Genomic DNA, 23,178 nt, shown 5'->3' on the forward strand with positions numbered 1-23,178 from the left:
CTGTAGGGGCAGGTTCTGGTTTCTGAGCACTTGAGTCTGGCTGTTTCAATGCCAGCCCTCAGGGGCAGGAAGGGAACACAGCGTCTGACCCAGGTGCAGCCGCACCAGTTCAACGGCCTGGGGCCGTTACTGCGGCCAGGTAACAGGTCTATTTGCATCTTGGGACAGTGGGCCTAAGTACACAGCTAGAATAAATGACCCAACCTCTCAATCTCAGGAGGGGCCACAGTATGGGCGGCTTGTGAACCGGCCATTGGGGGAAGGCTAGCCCCCAGCAGGAGCCCAGAGCACCCCCACCATGGTCCCAGGCCGCCTGAGTGCCCCCAGCCCCGAAGCACCAGGTGGGCGGTGAGGTCCCAGCACCCCCAGCTCGAGTGTCTCCAGGCCTGGAGCACTGCGGAGCCAGCTGGCATGGTTCAAGCGCTCTAAGCACACGGTAGGCAGGGCAGCCCTGGCTCCAGCGCCAGCCACCCTGAGTCCTGGCAGCAGGCCAGCGCGCCGAGCCTCAGCCAGCCTGGGCCAAGGAGGAACTGCAGGAGGGGTCTGGAGGTGGAGCATGGAGAGGGCCATGCCAGGCTGATTTGGGAGGCACAGCCTCCCCCGGCCTATGATACCTGCTGCCAATGGGCCACAGGGCCCAGAAGACAACAGTTCCAGGGGGAGAGGCCAGGAGTGAGGATGAAAGGTTCAAAATGACATAAACAGGGACCCTGAGCAGAGACCCCTGGACAGCAGCCACTGCCCTGTGAAGGAGTCAGTGGACACCAGCCGCACATGAGTAAGGAACAGCAGCATCTCCTCAGTCACGAAGAGCCTCCCGCTCCTTGACTGGTAAATGGCCACCCGAGCCGACTCCAGGAGGCGGCCGACACGGAGATCTCAGCTTTGCAGCACCGCAGCCGGGGTGTGCGTAGATGAAGTGGTGCAGGGGGAGGTGCAGTCACAGCCGCTGCAGGAGGAGCCTGGAGCCAGGCTACAACGCGGCGCACTCCTGGCATACGTGTATCAGGGTCTCCCTGGCGCCGCACAATGGGCAGGGGTTGGGGTGATGGGAGGGTGACAAGAACCCGATTTTATAGGGACAGTCACAATGTTTGGGTCATTTTCTTATATAGGCTCCTATTCCCCCCCCCCCGTCCTGATTTTTCACATTTGCTGTCTGGTCACCCTAGGCGACGGAGAACCACGCCCGGGCTCCCGGTCACATGAGGGGGGCAACAAAGGCTGAGCCCAGCCACCCCCGGAGCTACCGTCCCACCAGGGCCCCGCGCCCGCTGCTCCCTAGCAGGGCCGGACCGAGGGGCGCGGAGGTGGGTGGGGGCAGGTGCTGGCCGGGGGGACAGACGCCCAAGGTGGGGGGGGTTGGTGCTGGCCACAGACATAGGAGGTCCCGGGGGGGGGGCGGATCAGCGCTGTGACCCCCACTGCCTGGGCTCGGTCCCAACGCCCCCGGCAGGAGCCTTTACAGGCCCGGCCCCGCCCGCTGACTTCCGCCACACTCAAGATGGAGACTTGGCTACCCTGGCCCCCGCCCCCGCCCCCTGGCTGTGGCGCCCGCCCTGGTCTCGCGAGGCCGGCGCGCGCGCGTTCATTGCGCCGGGCGGAAACGTGCGCCCGCGCCGTGGAGTTCCGCCGCTCCCGGAAGTGGCGGAAGGGTGACGGGACGGAGCGGAAGTCACCGGAGAGACGGGCGGAGGCGGCGAGCGAGGATGAACAACAAATTTGACGCGTGAGTCTGAGGCGCCCCTCCCCCCCCCGCCAGCCCGGCGCTGCAGCCCCCGCCCCGCTGTCGGGGAGCCCTGGGCCCGGCCTGGCCAGCGGCGAGTCGCGATGAGTCACCGGCACGCGCCGGGGTGAGGGGCGGGGGGGAGCGCCGGGCCCGGCTCCGTCCCCTTGGCCGCCCCGTGCGGCCGGGCCGGGAGCGGGCTGCTCCGAGTGACACATCCCGCCCGCGCAGGGCCGGGGCTGGCGGCCTGGTCCCGTTCCCAGCCCCCCCCCCCCGCGGGGGAGCCCCCAGCCGGGGCCAGGCCCAGGCCCGCACATGGACTCGGCCCACGCGAGCCTTCAATGGCTGGCGGGGTAGCCGCCCTCGGGCCTCAGGGGCCTGTCAGCCGGGGCCAGTAGCCAGCTCCGGGCGGGGGCCGTGTGAGGTCCGGTCACTGGCCCGGTCCCGTTTTCCCAGCGTTACCTCAGGCCTGTCGCGGTGAACGGAGAGCGCGGAGCTCAGGCACCGACTTGGGCGTTTCCCCGGTGGGTGCTCGACCCCCGCTCTGCGCCAGGCCTTGCCCCCAAGGTCCCACACGCACCCCGCTCTGCCTTTCCCCAGCGCCTCCACCCTCGCTTTGTCCTCCATAGCGCCTCCTGATTACACTGAAGAGTGGGCGGGAGGGAGACGAGCTGATCGGTGGGTGCTGAGCACCCGCTGTTCTATTTCCTGTGAGTGCTCCAGCGCCAGAGCATCCACAGCATCAGCTCCTCTGGCCCTGGGAGACCTGTTTGGTGCAAGATTCTCACTGGGGTTCAACTCACTAACTCCCCTTAGGCCTGGCCTATACCTAAAGCATAGGACAACCTCGCTGTGATGCTTGGGGTGTGTGTGAGTGAGTGAGTGAGAAATTCACCTCACTGGGAGATGTAGTTAAGCCGACCTGACCTCCAGTGTAGACGTTGCTAGGTTGACAGAAGAATTCTTCTGTCTCTTGAGTGGATTCACTACAGCAATTGGAAAAGCATCTTCCGTTGCTGAAGTAAGTATCTGTGCTACAGCAGCGTAGCTGCGGCTGTGCCATGTGTCACTTGTGGTGTAGATGTACCTTGAGGGACCTAGCCTCTTTTCCCTTCCCTAGTTGACGGCTGTCAGTATTAGTTGGTGCACAGGTCCCGTAGTGATGGGTGTGCTATAAATATCTTTGATGGTAGTTCCCTATTTAATGATATTTCAAGCAGATCTCAATCTATGAAGAAAACCTGTAGTTGGCCTAAAAATTAATCTGGTTTTTAAGAGTCGATGTGCTTGAGCTTGGGGTTCCTGTTGGCCAAGTGGTCCGTGACAGGGGTAGGGCACGTGAGCGCTCTCATGTGGTTCTCCCTATAAGAATCTGTTGTCAGTAGACGTCTAGTGTAGGCTCTGTTGCGCCAGCAGTTTGTGTCTCAGGGGAGAGGTTAAGTCATACAAGTCTCATTTTTGTAGGATGGCACCTCAGCCATGAGATGCAAAGCTCATTCTTTTCCCCTTGCCTTTGCCAGTTTGAAAGATGATGACAGTGGGGACCATGACCAGAACGAAGAGAACAGCACACAGAAAGATGGTGAGAAGGAAAAAAATGATCGTGACAAATCCCAGAGTAGCACCAAAAGGAAGGTGAGTTCTTGATGCCCCACTGCCATCACCAAGGGATAATATTGGGTGTGAAATACTGGCAACTGCATGAGGTCAGTCTGTCCCAGTGTAAGGAGTAAATCTAGGAACACTGTCCTGGCTTAGTGCTGGGTTAGCACTGTGGTGGGGAGCCTTGTAAGCTATTGGGTAAATAGACTTTGGGTTATGGGTACATGAGCCATGCTTGAATAAATATCCTCTGCTAGTGCAGCCAGCGATTTTTGCCTGGCAATTTTGTGCTCCATATGGAGACGAGAGCAAAGCTGGACTGTTTCCCCCAACAGATTTTCAGAAAGCCTTGGGGTGGAGGGGAGTTTCCCATCACTTTACCAGATCAGCTTTGTGCTTTTTAAGCAGTCTGCATTTCTTTGCTGCCAAGGACTAAAGGGAATTTATGCAGAGTTTAATGTTGCTCCTAAATTGGCAGGAGGGGTTCCTATTGAGAGATGTTCCTCCTGGGACTGAGCTGCAGCCTCTTTAGCACACCCAGGCCTACCAGCTTGGGGAACAAATGCGCTGTGGATTTCTAATATCCTATCTGAATTATAGTCAATTGCTGCCAGACTAATGGTCTGTGTCAAGCTATTAAAGTGAGATGAGATTTTTCTAGGAAAATGAGGCTAACCTGTTCATCTTACATTGATGGCAGCAATGTGTGGGCAGCTAATGCTGTGAATGTAGCTTCTTCAATTTCCTCTTGAGAGAAATATGGGAAAATAAATGAGCTTCTCTGTTCCCCAGGCTGTTGTCCCAGGGCCGGCTGAGCACCCCCTGCAGTATAATTATACTTTCTGGTACTCCAGACGAACACCTGGGAGACCCACCAGCTCTCAGAGCTATGAACAGAACATCAAACAGATTGGCACCTTCGCCTCAGTGAGTACATTCCCATTGTTGCACTTTATTGACTAAACCCGATGCAGCTTCTCCGCGTAGCTTTCCTCTGTGGCTATGTGTCTGCATGTGTGTACCACGTTTGTATACCTACCACCAGACATAAAGGAGAGCGGTTCATCTGCCATCATCTGAGTCTCAGATTCTGACTCGCTCACAACAGACGACAGCCCTAAAAGAGACCAGGAAGCGGCACTTCCTGTCCTGTTCTAGGGATTGGTGCCTTTGCTAATAGTAGCAGTGGAAACAGAACTCCCTGAGCTTGTAAGTAATGGCAAGTAAGAAGCATTTCCATTCTCCTTTATGTCTGGCAGTAGATACACAGCAAGTCAGGCTCAGGACTTGGCAGGTGAATAAGGGAGGAAGTGATTTTTCCTATATTTAGAAGTATTGAATGGCTGTAACTGACGTGTGAAGCATAAACCAAAAGCTTTTCTGTCCGCTGCTTCTGGCAATAATGTTGTAAATTCCCATCTACATGCATCCCCTTCATGAATAATATACATGGAGCCAGACGTTTGTCTGTTTTCCACATGTAAATAGCTGCTGGGCCTGTATCTGTTGACGGGGTGGTTCCTTGTCTGTCCACGGAGTTGAGGACTGAAAAGCAAAGCTGGGTGGCACTGGCCCTCTGAAATACTATTATAAAGCCAGGAGACATGGGAAGCACCTATAGAAATCGCTGCCAAATCTTGCAGAAACAGAAATACAATGTCACCATCCAGGCAAGTAACCCTAAATTCAGACCTAGTCACTGTCTTCACTTGTGAATAGTTTCAGAAACACTCTTCAGGATGATCAGGACTGCAGAGGGAACAAGATAAGTAACCTTGTTGCTCCATGAATTTTCCCAGGATCCCTTTCAGTGTGTTAATCCAGTCCACTTCTGAACTCTCTACTGGACCATTTGAATTGTTAAAATATTCTATCCCTGTCACACAGCTTTGAAGGCAGGTTATTGAAATAAGTCTATTAGTCTATACATGTTTAACGCACTGAGGTGTCACGTGTACCTGTCCAGACATCTGGCTCATATCATTCCATGCGTTGGGGGCAGGAATGGGGAGAAGGTTGGTCATGGGTTGACCCCGAGACTCATCAGTTTCTTTTACTTCAGCAAGTGAAATTTGCTTATCTGCTCTCCCAGCAGTGGAGAAAGGAAACAGGTCCGAAGAGGGAGAAACCAGCATGACTGTTCTGCATGTGGTGAGATTGACTGTAGCTGTCAAATCACTTTAGTTTAAAAAAACAAAACACTTTCCCCTCACACTGACTTTTTTTTTATTAAAGGAACTAAGAACCTGTGAATCTTTCGCTTTAGCTACAATAAAGAGCAAGGAGAAACTTATTGATTCACCATTGTAGACTGGAAATGCCCCACTTTCATGTGGGATAGGTTATTCTAGCTTAAGAAAAAGATTTGTAGACAGGTGGGTAACAGTTTTCTGTGCTAGGTTTCAAGGGGGAGAGAGAATGGGTTTAGGAAAAAGAATCATTTTGAGTACAAGCCTACTGTGTAGTTTTGACTAAAAACTACTAGGCGTTTGCAAATACAAAATTAGCCACTAGAGGGCATATCATACAGTTTTGTCTACACACTGTATTTTAATGACAGACTATATTCAACAAGATTTTTTTCCCCCTCATTTCCTGGAACCACAATGAGTTCAGCTCTTGAAAGGGATTTTTTCCCCCTGAAAGATAAGTACAGAAGTTTTGAGTATAATTCCTGGGCTTAAATTGGTGGCCATACTATCAGGTTTTCTCCTAGTCTTTGTGGCATTGCTGTTTTCAACTCTTTTGGCAGCCCTACCAGAACTTTTAATTAGCTCATTATTGGACAGAATCCTTTAAAATGCAAATTATGGCTTTTTGTATGAAAACAAATCCATCCTTATCTTCTAGCTGAGCCTTATCCTGCACCATTGAGCCAAGTTGGGGAGCTTTACTATTGAATTCAGTGGTAGGACCAGATCCTGCAACATGCTTTATTTAAGGAGAGAACCCTCTGTCATCCAAAACAGCTCAAAGAACCAGAATAAAGCATTTAGGAAAGTTTTAAGTGTCATGAAAAACTTTACGCATTTAAAAAAAACAGACCCCCTCCCCCTACTAATTTACTGCTGCATGGGCCACTGAAAGTCAATTCAAAGAGTGTTGCAGCAGAAACCAGTGCTCAAAGGGGTTAAAATGTACAGTGATGGTTAATCTTAGAGGTGAGTAGGCAGCCGTATGAATAAGCACTTTAAAAGATGGTTTAAAATCCTAAACCAGCACCAGCATGTGCATTGTCCTGCAAACGCCTACGGTAAAACCCAAACCGGTCCTTGGTTGAGGAGTAATCCCAGGGGTTCCCACTGCTGTAGAGAGGAAGAGTATGAACTGCTAATGAAACTCTGTGTAGCATGGAGAGAACTATCAGTAGCTCACCCCGTGCTGTGATGCTTTTCACCACTGGCTGCAAATTGAGGTGCTTGGGTGGGACTTGGGTATCTCTTGTCGTTGTCCTCCAGAGCAGCCTTCATCCCCTTCGGGTTCTCTTTACTCAGACGCTTTCCTGAATTATTTGGTGTAACTGCTGATCTGCGCTCACAGATGCTAATAATTGGACTGTGTGCCAGTCACACAGCCATAACCACTCCCGGAAACACCTGCACAAGCCCTATCAGTGCCACTGCTCTGTTTCTGAACATCCTGAAGGCTACTGTCCTCGTGTGCAGTCTGACAGGGAAACAACACAGAGCTGCCTCGCTGGAGAGGGAGAGGCTCAAACCAGACATGAAGGTTGTACATCTGCTCCCGAAGGCCTGAGTCCTGACATTGTGAAGCCCCGCTTCTAAAGTGTTGGAAGGCTGATTGGATGACTTGTCTCTGACTGTCTCGTGCATGTGGTGTTACAGGTGGAGCAGTTCTGGAGGTTTTACAGTCACATGGTACGTCCTGGGGACCTGACAGGCCATAGCGACTTCCATCTCTTCAAAGAGGGAATCAAACCCATGTGGGAGGTGAGTTGGCGGTCGGGTGTCTGCCTTGGATTGTTAACAGGTCTTTTCTGGCAGAGCGTTTTCTGCAGTGATAGGTCTCCTAGCATTAAATGGCAAGCCAGGCCTGTCATTCCGGCTACAGTTACGTTTGTCCTCCTGCAGAGCCCTGTCTCCTCTCACATAGCAGCTACTGACACAACTAATGAGGCCCTTGCCCTGTCTGCAGAGGAGGGGCATTCAGGAGCAATGAGAGCTGGTGCTCTCCCTGAGACTAAGAAAAATTGCCTCTGGTGATCAGCTATCTCCAATCCAAGATGGCAGATTCCAGAGAGACTCCAGAACCTGTGGCCCGAGGGAACTTGGCTAAGTTACTGTGTGCTGTTTTCATGACAACTGCGCCTTGTTCTGCAGCCTGAATGTAGGAGACCAACTTCTCTCCTCGTGTGTAAGTGTGCGAAAGCTCAGGCACTGAGAATAAACAGAATCGTGATATAGAATCTGGGGATGGGTTGGGAAGCTTGGATCTGATTTCCTGTTGTCGTCTTTCTCTTGGAGTTCAGCTTGTTTCTGTGCAGTAGTCAGACAGTAGGTCTGCATGGAAGTTGCCACACCAGACCAACTAGTTTGCTCACCTGCCCCTAACAATGCCCAGTAGGAGGCTGCAGTCTGAGAATTTTATGCCTTGCTATGAAGCACCTCACTGTGCTACTCTGCTCTGAAGAAATGATTTCTGACCCCAAATGGTAATTCGTATACACCCTGAAGCATGGAGATTTATAGCCCGTGTTGCTCCAAATACTATTCTAATATAAATGTCTATCCTTTTTGGACTCTGTAACCTAGATGCTTTGATAAGATCCTGCAGTAGAAGTTTCTACGTGTCAGTATTTAAACTTTTTAAAAGCATCTCTTCTGATCCATCTTAAAATGGTTCTTTTAATTTTGGGTACTCACTTGGTTCATGTATTGAGAAGGGAGTAACTTGGAGCTCACTATGACCCTTCTCTCCTCCACTAGTTTCCTTGTGCTTTTTCTCCTTCCTATATTAATCCTAATCCCCCGTCCTTGCATGGTCATATATAAAATGCCACTCCCTGCCCCCTCTCCGTGCGATGCTAATCCATTACCTGACCCTACTCTGCCATCTTCCTGGATATCAGAAGCCTCAATCGTAATGTTCGTGGTTATTTACTGTGCTGGGAGATTGAGCTGCTCAGTTGACAAAGGGAAATTAAACAGCTCACTGAACTGAGGTGCACTCGACCTGAAAGAAAACTGACTCTAACTTTCAACTACAAGGCCTAGTCCCTTCACTCCAGCCACTGTTCATGCTGGCCCTGAAAACCTCCTAAATTCTTCTGATTATTTCAGCAATTGCATCTGCTCCTTTTTGCTTAGTCAGTGTGGAAAGGTCTTCACGGGGTTAAACTAAACTCCCTGCTAAGAACTGTAAAAGCAGCAAAGAATCCTGTGGCACCTTATAGACTAACAGACGTTTTGGAGCATGAGCTTTCGTGGGTGAATACCCACTTCCTCAGATGCATGTATTCACCCACGAAAGCTCATGCTCCAAAACGTCTGTTAGTCTATAAGGTTCCACAGGATTCTTTGCTGCTTTTACAGATCCGGACTAACACGGCTACCCTCTGATACTTGACTGCTAAGAACTGAATCCCAGACAGCTCATTTCTGAAAGGGATGTTCTGTTCTCCCAGTCCTGAACATTTGCTCTAAAGGCAATTTGCCTCCTGTCGGTAATTTGCCACATTCCTGGGGTTTGTGTTGATTTTGTTTGTCCTCCTTACATGTAGCTGTTCTTGCCACCTTCTACACTGAAATCTTCAGCCTGTGTCTGTGATAGCACCATCAGTTATCAGGACTAGGACTGTAACGTCTCCCATCTTACTGTGACTCCTTCCAGTACTGGATAGTTTGAGTAAGGGAGCCTGTATTTTTAACAGGTCTCTCTGGTAACTTGCAGAAATAACCTATTGTCTGCAGTTCTTCCTCTGCCTATAAGTAGGAGTTTACAAACATAAGTTCCCTTAACATCCCTGTGACGTAATTAAGTATTATTCTCATTTTACAGCTGGGAAAGCAGAATCACAGATTGGGGGTGACTTGCCTAATTCTAGCGGGGGAATCAGTGTTAGAGATAGGAGAAGAAGTCAGGCATTCCTATCCCCTAGTTCCATGTGCAGACCACTGGATCATGGTTATATGATGTATCAATTTGTCCTCGTTTAGAGTCAACCAGAGCCCAAGTACACAGTGAATAGAGGGAAGATCTGCAGAATCTCTGGGGAGAGTCATTGTCTCAAATGTTGCCTGGCATTCAGAATACCCTTGTCACGCCTGCTTCGTTGCTAAACTTGACAGTGCTTTAGCTTGAACATTCCTTCATTCTGTCCCTCTTGGTCCCATGTGATTGATATTTGCTCATTTGTGAGCTTGTTGTTTTAGCAGCGAAATAGCTGGGAGAAAATGAATCAGTGTCTCACCCTTCTTCCCAGGACGATGCCAACAAAAATGGTGGCAAATGGATTATCCGTCTGCGCAAGGGCTTAGCATCCCGCTGCTGGGAGAATCTCATTCTGGCGATGTTGGGAGAACAGTTTATGGTGGGGGAAGAGATCTGTGGGGCAGTTGTCTCTGTCCGGTTCCAGGTAAGCTGCTATTCGGTCTATGTTGGGCATGTGTGCTGACTTGGGGGGTGGAATCTGCGGGGCGGTCGTCTCTGTCCAGTTTGATGTAAACTGCCCTGCGGACTGTCAGGCACGGGTTCTGGCTGGAGCGCACAAACTCCCATCTCTTTACACCCCCTTGTTGTTGTTCTGCAGGAGGATATTATCTCCATATGGAACAAGACTGCTAGCGACCAGGCCACAACAGCTCGGATACGCGACACGTTACGCCGAGTGCTTAACCTACCTCCGAACACCATCATGGAATACAAAACGCACACTGACAGCATCAAGTACGTGCGGGGGCAGGGGGAGGGAGTGCTGCCTGTTGCATGTGTGTCGGAGCAGTTTTCTGTAGGACCCAGGTGCAGAGAAAAGTGGTCACACGTGCTAATGCTTTGGGGCTGTTATCTGTTAACAATACTGTAAACAGCAACTGTTGCATTAGTGGCCTCTGAAAGCCAAAAGTCTGTCACTGCCATACTGTTATTGGGGATCTGTGATCTTAATAGTAAATCCCTTGATTTGCCTGTAGCCTGCAATCCTGGGCTCTTTCTTAGGGACCCGTCCTCATCTTCATCCGGGAATGAGCTACCCATCATAGGAAGGGGCTTTTTCAATTAAGGAACAAGATTGCGGTGGGGAACAGATCCTTTGAATGAGTAGGAATTCTGGAGAATTAAAATACCAAAGCGAACTGGGATTTATAGAATCATTGAGTTAATAAATGTTCTTGGGAAAGCACGTGTAAATTTACAGTGCTGTACAACTGATTTCTAATCATCATAAATCCTTATAGTAAATCGTCCCAACCCTTGGTAACCGAGGCTTTGTAACAAGACTGGAGGATCATGGTGCGTAGAGAGGACAGTTGTATTTTAACTGGACTTATTATAATTTGTCATGCTAGGCCATTCGGCGTGACTTTTATTTCTCAAAGTGTTAAAGAGTTGCTGCATATTTGGGTACTAGTCATAAGTAAATAACATTAAACCCTTTTCACTGAAGTTTATTATAAACCAGACATTAATTAGGTCGCATGGGTTAAACTATGAATGTTTCAAAGTTTACATATGCACAAAGAAATTAATAAAGAGAAAATTCCGTGGAGTAGAGGGCTTCCTAGTCCAGCTTGTAACCAAGGGCCAAGTAGTTGTGATTTCCCCCCCACCCAGTCTAACTCTGTTTTCATGTGTAAAACTTCCCAGAGCTTGGCAAGCCATGTGTCCAATTTAAACACCACAGAGCAGTGGTCACAATGGCTGGTGAGGTCAGCCTAGTTCTTAGTGGGACAAGCGTCTACATCACGGAAGCCACAGTTGCTGCATGATTAGATTGTGGCTCAGCTACTCAAATTGTATTCATGCCAAATGTTTTGTCAGAACGTTTCTTTGCCAGAGAACCTCTCTTCCTTAGGTGACTACTGGTGTATCGGGGAAGTTGGTGGGGAGAGGGGAGATGTTTCTTATTAACATAAATCTGTTTCTAAAAGATCTGGCTTGTTTTATTGACTGAATCTTTCATTGGGCTCTGTGAGCCGTCTCGCTGTGAAGCACAACTTCTCCTGCACATGCTTCTGTTACATGCTTGTGGAGAGCAAAATTTCTGTCATGCCTGTTTCATGAGGAGATCTCAGAAGGCTCCTGCAGACCCGCATTTGGCTGTGTTGCATCTGATCTTTGTTCAGAGATGGCATAGCCTTCAAGCTAAGGTTGCGGGCCCCTCTGTGGGCGAGGGGACTGTCGAAATTGCTCAGTTGCTTTCCCTCCTCTTCCCCCTACCTTCCTCCATGGCTCTGTACAGAAAGCCCCTGCTCTGAGCCAGCATTCCGGATATTGTGGCTGGAGGCAGCTTGGCTGCCTTGGTGAGGGAGAGCGGGTTTACCAAGGAGTGCTTCCAGTGTAGCCATCCCGGCTTTTCCCCGGAGACTCAGTGTGCTCCTTCCTCAGCATTCCTACCCTTTGCTGCCCTCGGAAATGGGGATGCATTGCATTGCCTGGAGGCCTTCGGGCTCCGCCCCTTTGCTCATGGCCCCTTCTCTCTGGATGTCATTTGTTGCATTTGTTCTGCTGACATCCATCCAGGATGCCAGTGTCTGGGAATAACAGGTGTTTGAGGAACAGATTCACTTAAACAGGGCGTGATGTTGACTAGCTCACATTACAGCTGGGAATGATTCTTAAAAGGGGCTAAATTGGCTTGTCTCCTGCTCATTCTGGTGCACTTAAGAAGGCAGGAAGTGTGCTTGCAGCCTCTCTGAAGCAGAGTCAGGCTATTCATTGACTTATCCAAGGGAGAACAAGAACTGATTGCTGTTAGCTAGTTCAAGTCTGCTGCAGTGTGTTTCCAAAATGGTCCCAGCTCGTCCTTTAATAGGATTGTTTCACTGGCCAGATTCTGATCTCATTTCCACGGTGTAAATCCAAACTATTCGTCACTGAAGTTACTTTGGTTACACCTGTGTAACTGAGAGCAGAATCTGGCCTGTTGTGTCTTGCTTTCATGCCGTTTGCATTAGTGTGTAGTTGCTGCTAACAACCAGTTTAACTGCTGCAGTTAAACTCTCGGTTGGGCGCAGTCTTTGACAGATTAACAACTCTGTTAGTGTCTCACAGCGCTGGCTGCAATCAGACTGTATTTGGCTGAGCTGATTTTGCATTAGCAAAGTCCTTTTGCTAATAAAAAAATCACTTGCAAACCTGCTGTCATCTTCCAGAAAATCTCACCCTTGTTACCTTCCCTGTCTGTCAAGCCCTGTCCAAGTACATGGCTACACTCGGCTTGTGCTGCAGATGTACCATCTGATTTATGGCTCATGGGGGGCTTTCTAGCCAGCACTCTAATCTCACACGCTGTGGCTGTGTTTTATGAAAGGCCCTAATGGACCTGCCCTGCTGGAGATTGTGTCAGGGCCTCCTTTCCAAGTGGTTTCTCATGGTTCTGTTTGTATGGAGTGCATCTCTCCACCGGAGCTCCGCTCATGTGCACAGTTTGATTAGCAACTCAGCTGGGGGGTGCGTAGGGAGAAGACAGTCAGTCCTCACAAAAATAAATAAAAGAAAGTCTTGATTTTTTTGTGTGTGCGCGTAGGGCATTGCCTTCTATTAGCTTTTGACACATTGCCAACGAACATCTCTAGAAATCTCCAGCGTGTCCCTCACTGTGGTTTCTGGGCCCTGTGGTGCAGGATTTACGTATTACTTGTGTGACATGAAATGTACATGTTAAATTTATTTTATACAGGCCAATTCTTCCAGGTGCTCAGAGGGGATGAGCCCCTTTGCTGCTGAAAGTGCTGATGCTGCCAAGCTGGGTTAGAAAAGTATCTGTTGTCCCCAGTTATTCAGAGAGGCTGTTCTGCAGGCCATTCTTCCCAGGCTCTGGGCGTGTCTTTAGCTAGATAAGTGGCGCTTTCAGAGTCATTTTCCTGTGTCCCTTTGTTCTCATGCGTATGATTTTGACAAACGTCCTAAATCCCAGCAAGTAGCAGGGTCCATTCATTTCTATATCATTAGAAGAGCTAGTCCAGTCGCTTGCAGCATTGCGTACGTCCAGGGGACCTGCTGTACCACAGACATCAGTGCTGGCCTCTTTCAAAATGCGTGAGGCGTTGCATTAGCTGTTGTGTTTCAATGGTTGGTGAGAGGGTCTTTTATTGTTCCCCAAGAGCTCTTCCTTTAGCTGTTTTTCTTCAGAACCCCACTTCTAATGCTGGGAGAGTCTAGGGAAATTCCGTTATCTGCTCCTGTCACCCCAGGACTTGACACCACCCCAGCCCATTAACCCTGTGCCTGGCACAGCTTGGGAATAAAAGTGGATTCTTGACAGTGGTGTCCTTCACTTGGTAATTCCTTGCTATGAACGTTGCACCCTTCCCGTTACCTGTTGGAACGGAGGCTGTGCCATTTTGCAAGGGAGGGACTGGCCACCGGCACAATAGCATCTGGCGTAAACCGCTGCAGATACTGCCACTGGGAGCGAGTGAACCTGGCGCTTGTTGGGGCCAGTGGTGCATTTGGGGAGAACTGGCTGCTGTAGTTGGGGGACATTCGTGTGTGGCTTTAGCGGGATTCCTTCACTGACCCATGTGGTTTTCCCCCCATCCTTCTTTCCAACTCATGTTGTGTGTTTGGGTGGCTGCTCCCACCAACCCCACGCAGTCAGCTTCCCGAGAAAGAGGAACATATTCCCTGAGTGGCAGCACGGCAGACTTCTACGGAGCCAGCTGGGCTGGAAATAGTTTAGTTAAAGTGACTCTGGAGTGTCCTGTCAGAGCTTTAAGCAGGGCGGCTTTTCTGAAAACAAAGCCCCTGTTTGTAGGTGGCTGCTGCTGCTGCAGTGGTTGCTGAGCAGGGTATAAAACTCTGCCTTCCCTTCAGAGTCAGCACTGATCAATAATGGGACTACGAGTAAATTGGAAGAAGGGCTGATCTCATTAGTGCTGGCATCAGGTCTGGTTCACGGCAGACACTTGGAGAAAAGAAAAGGTCTGAGGTTAGCTAGATGATGAGCAGATACAGAAGGGAACAGAGGGAGGGTTCTGCGGTGTAGGGAAATGAATTAAGCGGCTACGTAGAGCTCTCCAGGACACCCACATAGGGAATGAGATCTCGGATCCACTGGAGACTGCTGAAAAGCGAAATCCCCACAGAGTTTAGCTCTGTTTGGCCAGGAAATCCTAGCGGTAACTGATTTTAAGGGAAAGTGAAACAGCAAGTCCGTGGGCTTAGTGTTTGTGGGGGGTGTCTCCTTTGCTGCCACATCAGAGTACAGCTAATTCTACAGCTCATTTGACCCACTGGGATGCCCATTTCCATCTGCTCACAATTTCTCAAGAGCACGCTGGGAAATGAAATTGCTGAACGCTGCAGCCACTCCAACGATTGTCTCCTTACACTGCACTGAATGTGACCTGCCCTGAATGTGACCTGCCCCCAGGGCCTCTAATTTCTAGCCCTGTTCCTACCATTATGCAGGTGCTTTTGTGGAGGGTCTGTGGAAGGGAACCCATAGAAATCCTCACTTGACTGACACATGCCTTAGTCTGGTCACATGTCCAATGTATGCGTTTTTCTGTGCTCATTCCCATCAGGCCTAGGACTAGAACAGTGGAGAGCAGCGACAGTCCAGGTCTGAAGATTGCTTCCTGTTCTCTTGAGTCTCTGCAGCAATGGCTCAGGGTAGTTATCCCTCCATCCTCCAATTGCAGCCAATAGATTCTGCAAGTTTAAAGATCACTTTCTTAACGCTGGGTTTTGAAATGGCGGGAATGCCTCTAGGGTCTGTTCTTTAGCATCACAGTGCACGTCAGGGGTGTGGGGAATTCTGAAAGGCTCCCTTCTGTCAGTGGGTTGTCGTTGTCATCAGAAAAGTGACTAAAATGGAGCTTTTCCATATTTCTTTTCTGTGAGCCCAGCTCAGAGATGTTCATTTCAAAAGATTGCTTCGTCCCTGGTTGCCAGGGCTGCAAATGTCACCTGAGACCTGAAAAATCAAATACTGGTCTAACTAGAGCAAGAAGCCGTCTTAGAAGATGTGGGTTCTGTCCCCAGCTCTGCTACAAATTTCCTGGGTTACCTTGGGTATGTCACTTAATTTCAAGTGCTTCCATTTTGCCACCTGTAAAATGGTGGTAATCCCAACTGTTAAGGATACATTCATGTAATGTTTGTGTGCTGCTCAGATACCATGGTGAGAGGCATAAAAATGCCTATAAATAAAAATATCCCTACACCGTGGCACTGTCTGCCTCTGGCCCTGCCATAGGCCATGAAGATTCTGCAAGCAGAATTCAATGGGCAACCTTGACGATGCACGACACACACTAGATGGCAGCTCCCTCTGCCCCGGCTGAAGCAGTGTGTCAGGGCAAACAAAACTAGAGAGATGGGTTTATCAGTAAAGGCAGCAGATCTCTTCAATGCTAATAGTGCTATAATAGGCGTAGCATTTTATCACTTCAAATCCTTGGCCTGAAGAGTTTCGCTGTAAAGCTGTGAGCAGGACTTGGGAGGTAACAGTGTGGCATGGATGCTGTTGTCAAGGTGTTTTAGAATTTGCTGATTTGAAGGGGATGGCGGTTCACTGGGGTAAGGAACGTGTTCCCAAGCACGTTGGAGTAATGTCAGGAGAAGGGGGCAGTCGGGAGAGAGGCTTGTGGGGTGGAAATATCCAGGCTGGGAGGTGCAAAGAGAGGCTTACGGGTAGACGTGGGTTGTGGGCAGTTTTCAGGTGGGAGCTGGGGAGGCCCACGAAGCTGCTATGCTGTGTCAGAAGGGCCCATTTTTGTCACCTTTTTGATAACTACGTCTGAATTCAGATTAAAGTGTGGGTTCTGCAGATCCTGGTGCCATGCTCAGCCCAGGCAGTGTTCTCCGTGGTCCTAGCTCTGAAAGATCCCCAGGCCGCACAGTCCTGAAGGAAGGCCCTCCCTGGTGTACGTGAGGAGGGAAGATTTCAGGGGCCAAGGAGATTCTTGGGAGGGGCCCATCCATGGCGCACGGTCTCCTCAGAGGAAGGAGTAGGCTTTTTTCCTCTGTGGTAACTTACATGTCTCCTTTTCATGCTGTTGCCTCCTGAGCAGCAGCTGCCATGCCTGTCCAAATGGAGCTGTGAATCTGTGTGGAAATGGCCACAGGGAGGCCCCGTTCGCTTTTGGTTTTGGACTGAAAGTAGCACCTGCACCCCCCTCCCCCCCCGGCCAGGTGTCAGCAGAAACGGTTAACGTGCTGCCCTGTCCAAACGGCTCTCGCTGCTGCGATACGTTCAGCAGCGCTGACCCTCGCGTTGCCTTTGTTTGTGAGGCTTCGGATCAAAGGTTGGACTCCAGTTGTGCTCATTTAACATCAGGCAGTGGAGTCTTTCTCTCCAGTATTGTCATCCCAGGGAACCACGTCAGTCACTCACCCACCCAGCCGAACAAAGGGACTTCTGGGAGACAGTCGGGAGGAGAGAAGAGAACGGCTAGAAAACAAGTCAGCGCTAGACAACAGCCTCCTTAATTAACTCCTGTCACAGCTAGAGCTAAGGGCATGTCCGTGCTGCAATGAAAAACCCATGGCTGGCCCAGGTCAGCAGATCCAGGCTCGCAGGGCTCAGGCAGCGGGCCTATAAATTTGCAGTGTAGATTCTTGGGCTGGAGCCCGGGCTCTGAGACCCCTTGAGGTGAGAGGGTCCCAGTACCCAGGCTCCAGCCTGAGCCTGAATGCCTGCACTGCTGTTTTTAGCCCCACAGCCAAGCCAGCTGACCTGGTGCTGATGGTTCGTTACCGCAGTGTAGATGTACCGAAACGGGCACCGTCAGCAGTCTCCAAAGAGGGCACTGGCCGAATGGGCCACGGAGGCTGAGTTCCCCTTTTTCCCAGAAACGTGGTCACTGCATGCCAGGCCTGAGGCTGATTGATGGGGGAGATCTTGCTACTCCTGCCATGCGAGGACATTAGCCTCAAGGACTGTTAACCTTTCACCACTGCTGTGGTTGTTGTCAGAGGACGGATCGAGCTGTGTAACTTTCAGGAAGGGGGAATGCTTTTTTCTTTTTAGGAGCTATCAATGTCTCAAACTCCAAGAGGTAAGGGGTGTGGGGGAAAATTGCTTGTATTGGGCCAGTTCCCCGAGAGAGTTACTAGAAATGGGCGGGGGGGGGGGGGGAATCTCATGGCAGGGTGTGCAGCCATCAAACACAGCCAGAAAAATATCTGGGATGAACCCTTCCTGGTGAGTCCTGGCCAGGGCTTTGGGCAGTACTTTCACCAGGCAAGAGCAGTTGAAAATGCAGCCTGAAGATTTTATTGCTGAAGAGCTGATGGGTGCCTAGCACTAGACCACACTGTTAAGGCAGTTAATGCCCCCAGGAGCTTACAGCCTGGCGTTTAGGCACCGATCATATAAATGCATTGGGAGACTCCCAGGGTCTGGTGATAACACAGAACACTCTGTTATCACAACTCTTGTGGGGGAGGAAGGACTGAACTGTCATAAACCCACTGCAGAATAAATGAACTCTTAGGTTGCTGGTACGTGTGGCTTTGTCTGAAAATCAGCACTAGAGGCAGAATCATGGAACGGAATCGGATTTTACAACTGAAACGGGTTGTCTTTAATCTCCCTATGGCCCCTTGCATTGAGTGAAATGGCAGGTATTGTAGCAATCAGCCCAGTATTCAGGGGCACTGAGAAACAGAGCTCCTTGATGTGTCTGATCTCGGAGAATAGTTATGCTCCTGTTCACCTCAGCATCTTTTCCCTGGGAGACCCTTCAGTATGCTGTCTCTGTAAAACAGACAGTAATTTTTCAGTCTGCTAACTTTGTCCATAACAGACCCTCCACCAGGGAATGGTATGAGAAACCGATCCCTGTAACTTATCTGAAAACATTTTCATTGCAAATAGCTGTCGTTTTTTAGCGTGGGTGTCATTAACAGTGCAGGCTGATGATAGGAAATGAGGCTGTCTCTCTAATAACAATAGGAATCTGCAGCCTGGTCTAATATCTAAGCCGTACGGCATGAAAAGCAGAGTATTTCTGGGGGATTACAGCGAGCCCTGGTATGTGTTGGAGAGAGGCCACAGACTGGGCGAATGTAACCAGTCGAAGAACATGATGATCCTCCAGAAATACACAATCCTAGGTTATTTTATTCGGACTCGAAAATGGTAATTCTAGTTTAAAAACAGGTCGAGGGTCCCACCTTGTATCTGGTGGGTATTAACGTGCTATGATGTCACTGGCAGCCAATCAGAAAGCTTCATGTCTGCGCAGAACTTTAAAGCTACCTCCTGCTGTCAGATGTCTGGCTGTTTTAAGGATGCATCTGTCCTCTAGGCCCTGGTGAGAATGTTGCCTTGCTCTCAGAATGGCCTTTCAAAAGCCACTCAATGTCTCTGCACTCCTTAAAAGTTAAGAACCCTTTGATCTGAAGTGCTTTTTTTTTTCTTTCTTTTTTTTTTATTTCCCCTCTGGCTTACCAGGGCCTGGGAGGAGTTTCATGGCCTGGTGAACAGCAGTGGTCGCTGATCGAACGCTCCCCCTCTCTCTGTCACACCCAGGGTAGGGCCTCATCTTTCTTCTTACATGACTTTATGGCATACCTCTCAGCCGCGCCCACCTTCATGTGGGGACAGCGCTCCACAGCAGACCTGAATACCTCGCGGCCTGGAATCAGTCCCATCGCAATTGGCTGACTTGCTGAAGTCCAAACTAACCTCTGAATCAAAAGGCACTAATAATCTCACCCTGGGACAAACTGCTTGCTTGGCGTTTGCAGCCGGGATGCTGCCAGCCATTTAGCTAACGCATCCCCTGTTTGCAGGGTAGCTGTGTCCCGGTGCCGAGTAGGCTGAGAGGTATGGCTTCGGCTTGTTTGTATTGTCTAGAGTTGGCTGTTAGGAAGTGGAGTTGTAGTCAGACACTAAGAGCGTACATGTAATGCACATTGATAATGGCGTCTCCAGCTTGGCAGGCAAGTCCTTGCTCCTGGGCAGAATAGCTAGGCTGTCAATAAAGGCTTGTCCATGAAGGATGTGCAGTAGATAATATATTTAAAAATAGTACACGCTGTGGCTTACTAGATGAGACTGCTCACGGCCTCTCTATTAATGGCAACCCTGCGCAGAGAAAATAGCTAGGTACAGTTGTCCATTTTATGGCCAAGATCATTTTCACACCCTGGTCCACTTACGGGATTGCGGGTGCCTTACTGTTAAGGGGGCAGAGTGCTGCCTAGTGACTAGAGGCATCTTCCGTTGTCATGATGCTATAGACAAGCTGGATTGCTGTCGAGCAGTCCCTCCTCTTGCAGTATATCTCAATGGGGTGCAGACTAACCTCCCCAAAGGGGATGCATTGCAAGCTCCTAAATCCCACAAAGCCGCATATGTGACAGCTGCAACTCAGACTGGCTTCCGGAGTTCGTTGGTAATCCCCATGCTATCACCATCTCTCTCTGTGGCCTTGGACAAACATTGCTGGGATAAACTCTGTGGCCTTGGGCACAAATGAAGAGCGCTCTTTCTAACTACCTCGCAGGATTGACTGTTGGGGAGGGTTAATGAGATGATGCTTGTGAAGTGCTGCATCAGCACTTAGTAACGTTTTATTATTAGAAGACATTCAAACGACCTTCCAGAATAAAAAGCTGCCAGCACAGGTTGTGAAGTACCAGCCTTAGAAGATGGTGAATGTGCCAAGTGCATTTGACTACGTGGGGAATGTTGATTTAACTTTCTTAATTGCATTGAGTTGCCTGCCCTGGCCAGAGGAGAGTAATGGCAAGAACAAAGATAGCGTAGCCCACAGAGAAACATATTAGGGACCATATAATACCGGGGGATGAGGAAAGAAAGTGAAACAGCAATACTCCACCAAAACCCCCACCGAGCAAGAACTAACCCAGCACGAAGAGTCCCACCGAAACCTGCTTTTGAGTTAGATACTTTGCCATGGGCTACGGTGCAGCCTGGGAAATTGCACAGTGGTAAATTAACTCTGGATTCAAGAAGAGTCTAGATCCGCTTTCCCAAATAGCCATGCAGCCCGATTTTGCCATTGGTGCACTCAGGAGTAGAATGGTTGCCACTCTTCCTCTGACGGTGACCTCCCAGCATGTCTCTAAGTAATAGCCAGAATATGTACTTAATGCCCCAAATAGCAGGAGGGCATTCAGCATGCAATCACCTTTATGTTCACTACTTTCAGGTTGCCCATAGACACACCAGCCTGCCCCACTGGGCTATCCCAGCATGTTCCGTGTCACAGCCACCACATGGCTCCTTGGCAGCTCAGAGATTGAAGAAACATTTCACAGTTCTACAGTATACCTCCACACCTTTGGGCTGCCCGCATTCCCCAGCAGGGCTTGCTGGGAGCTCTGCTGGCCTGCTATGATGCATGCTAGGGTGTCTCAGTGCACAGCTTTGGTGCCAGCTGTTTCAGATGCCCCAAAGGTCTGTTCTCAATGCCCCTGTGCCCTGCTACTGTTGTGGGAACTCTGCCCTTTGCCATGCGGTCACAGAACCCACCTTCTCAACAGGTGTCCCTCCCTTCCATCGAACTTCACTCCTGTCTGAAAAGACCCTCTGGAAACCTGAAATTATGATGTGTTCATCACCGTCAGCCCTCCTTTAGTAGGCTCCTGTGTTGCCGCTGCTGGAAGGCTATCAGAAAGCACCAACGCAGGGGCTAACGGTTCACGTTATCAATGACCAGATCATGTGCCCTGAGCATAGACAGATGAGCTGATCCTGCAGCAACAGCAACGGGAGTGATACTAGTCCCACAAGTAAGGGCTGTGGGATTGACCCCTCTGTGTTTGAACTCTGAGAACTTCCCTTCCAGCGTATGGGATTTTTACGGTGGGGCACATTTGGTGCCTAACCTTCTTGCCAGTCCCTTTACAGAGGGACCCCTGGGTGAGGGGCTAAAGGCAGGAGAGCTAAGAGCACAGATGCTAAACAAAATGACTTGTCCCTCGTTTGAGAGCAGAATAGATGTATGGGAAAGAGACCCTGCAATGAGCCAACTTAGTCCAGTCCTGAAATCTGCCAGGCAGGTTGTGCGAGATCATAGGCACCTGTTGCAGTAATATCCTGTCTGTTTCTGAATGGATAAGGATGAAACCAGGATCTTCTGATTTTCCATCTAAGTAGGCTAGCTATCGGTAGCAGCTTGGGATAAAGCAGAGACGCTGTTTGGGTGAAGTGTGGATGTTTAGCAGTTAACTAGGGGGATTTGGGAGGTGAACTTGAATCATGTGGGTTGTTGCTTGTTACCCTCAGTGTGGTGGGACTGGTCAGGCTCTGTGTCTGTATCTGAGGCTGTGTACTTACCGATGTATTAACTTCTCGTTCCCTCCGCCTCTCTTCCAGGGATAATTCAAGCTTTCGAAACACCAAAATCACATTGTGAGAACAAAGCTGGCGGTAAATTCCTCTCTTGATGTGGACCCCCTGAGAGGTCTCCATCCGTGCCCTGCCATTTCTGGAGGGCCGTGCAGGCTGGATTGACCGCACCACCCTTTTGCACTCAACCTCGGAGGAAGGATGTCATTCAAAGCCCTTCTGCGTCCGTGACTAATGAGAGGCTGACCTCGTCACACAAAACGCTTTTCAAGGGCAGAGTAGGAGCCGACTTTTCAGTTAGCAGGGTGCCCTCCCAGGGCCTCCTTCAGCACTTTTTTTGCTCTTTCCATACCCTGTGTAGAGGATATTGTGATTCCCATGCTGTTGTGCTGAGGGGTACCAGTATTAATGAGTCTCTGTGGCCAGGAGAGATGACCCATTGGTTTGCAAATGCCCCCTTTCAGCTCTGCCAATAAATTATTGGGTCTCTGTTTCTTTCAATCTCTCTGGCTTGGTTTGTTTCAGAATAGCTGGGGTGGCGATTGTCTAGCTTGGCATCTCCTCCTCTGCCCTTTCATCCCAGAGAGGCGGCCAGCCTGCCTCCTTCCCCGTCCCCATCAACCACACAGGAACTGTCCCAACAAAGGGCCCGCTTTGCAGTCTGCTAGTGTGGAGTGCAGCCCTGCGTAACCTCACAGCATTCATTGCACTCACTGCAGCCTGAGGCGTTTGCCTGTAAAAACACAGTCTCTGTACCCTAGATTGGTGAGTTATAAAAATCCCTGGGGTGGGTCTAGGTTCCTGCCACCCAGTCAGGCTCCTGCAAGCGCTGCTGCCTGTGCCAGCATCAGCCATGTCCATTAGCTGTCCCTTAAGTGAGGGGAAGGAGGAACTTCTGAGGCCTTAACGGCCTTGACTCCGGTTGTCTGCAGGACATCCTAGGTGGAAAGATCAAATGTGGTGACAGTTACTGTAGGGATGAGATTGGGGAAGAGCACCATCTCCTCACAGCCAGTGAGGATGGGCTGGAGGAGCAGCAGCTGAGTTCCTGCCCTGGCGCTGGGGGCAGCCCAGCCTGGAGCTGCCTTCCAGCATTAGCCAGTGGCTTTGTCTGAGAGCCGGCCAGCAGGCCGTGTGGAGAAGACTCTTCGGGGACCTGGGGCTGGGAATAACACAGCTGTCACCCTGGCTTTAGGCCAATGTTGCTCTCTCTCACCTGGGAACGCACCCTCAGACTCCGCAGCCACGAAGGGAGTGGATTATTTCCTCTGTTTAGTGCTGCATCCAAACCCAGTTCTGCTCCAGCCTTTTCCCTTCCTCGAGCCCACAGACTTTAACTAGCAAAAACTTTGCTGTTCCCTGGTCAGCCTGAATTTGAGCCTCAGCCAAAGTGGAGGAA

The 23,178-nt window shown here is 50.1% G+C and overlaps 1 protein-coding gene across 3 annotated transcripts; it reads left to right on the forward strand.

Moving 5' to 3' along the window:
• Positions 1-1,615: 1,615 nt before the first annotated feature.
• Positions 1,616-22,280, forward strand: EIF4E2 (eukaryotic translation initiation factor 4E family member 2). Of its 3 annotated transcripts, XM_050963844.1 has the most exons (8): positions 1,616-1,729; positions 3,247-3,361; positions 4,121-4,255; positions 7,174-7,278; positions 9,771-9,923; positions 10,098-10,234; positions 18,912-18,990; positions 21,807-22,280. In XM_050963844.1, exons 1-7 carry the CDS (start codon positions 1,710-1,712, stop codon positions 18,955-18,957), a joined length of 711 nt encoding a protein of 236 aa, XP_050819801.1. In that variant the 5' UTR covers positions 1,616-1,709; the 3' UTR covers positions 18,958-18,990; positions 21,807-22,280. The 3 variants fall into 3 exon arrangements, with proteins under 3 accessions (XP_050819801.1, XP_050819802.1, XP_050819803.1); XM_050963845.1 differs by lacking the exon at positions 18,912-18,990; XM_050963846.1 differs by lacking the exons at positions 18,912-18,990; positions 21,807-22,280 and adding an exon at positions 20,972-21,794.
• The last annotated feature ends 898 nt before the right edge of the window (positions 22,281-23,178 follow it).

This window comes from Gopherus flavomarginatus, chromosome 8, assembly GCF_025201925.1.
Source record: "Gopherus flavomarginatus isolate rGopFla2 chromosome 8, rGopFla2.mat.asm, whole genome shotgun sequence".
In the NCBI taxonomy this organism is placed as follows: Eukaryota; Metazoa; Chordata; order Testudines; family Testudinidae; genus Gopherus; species Gopherus flavomarginatus.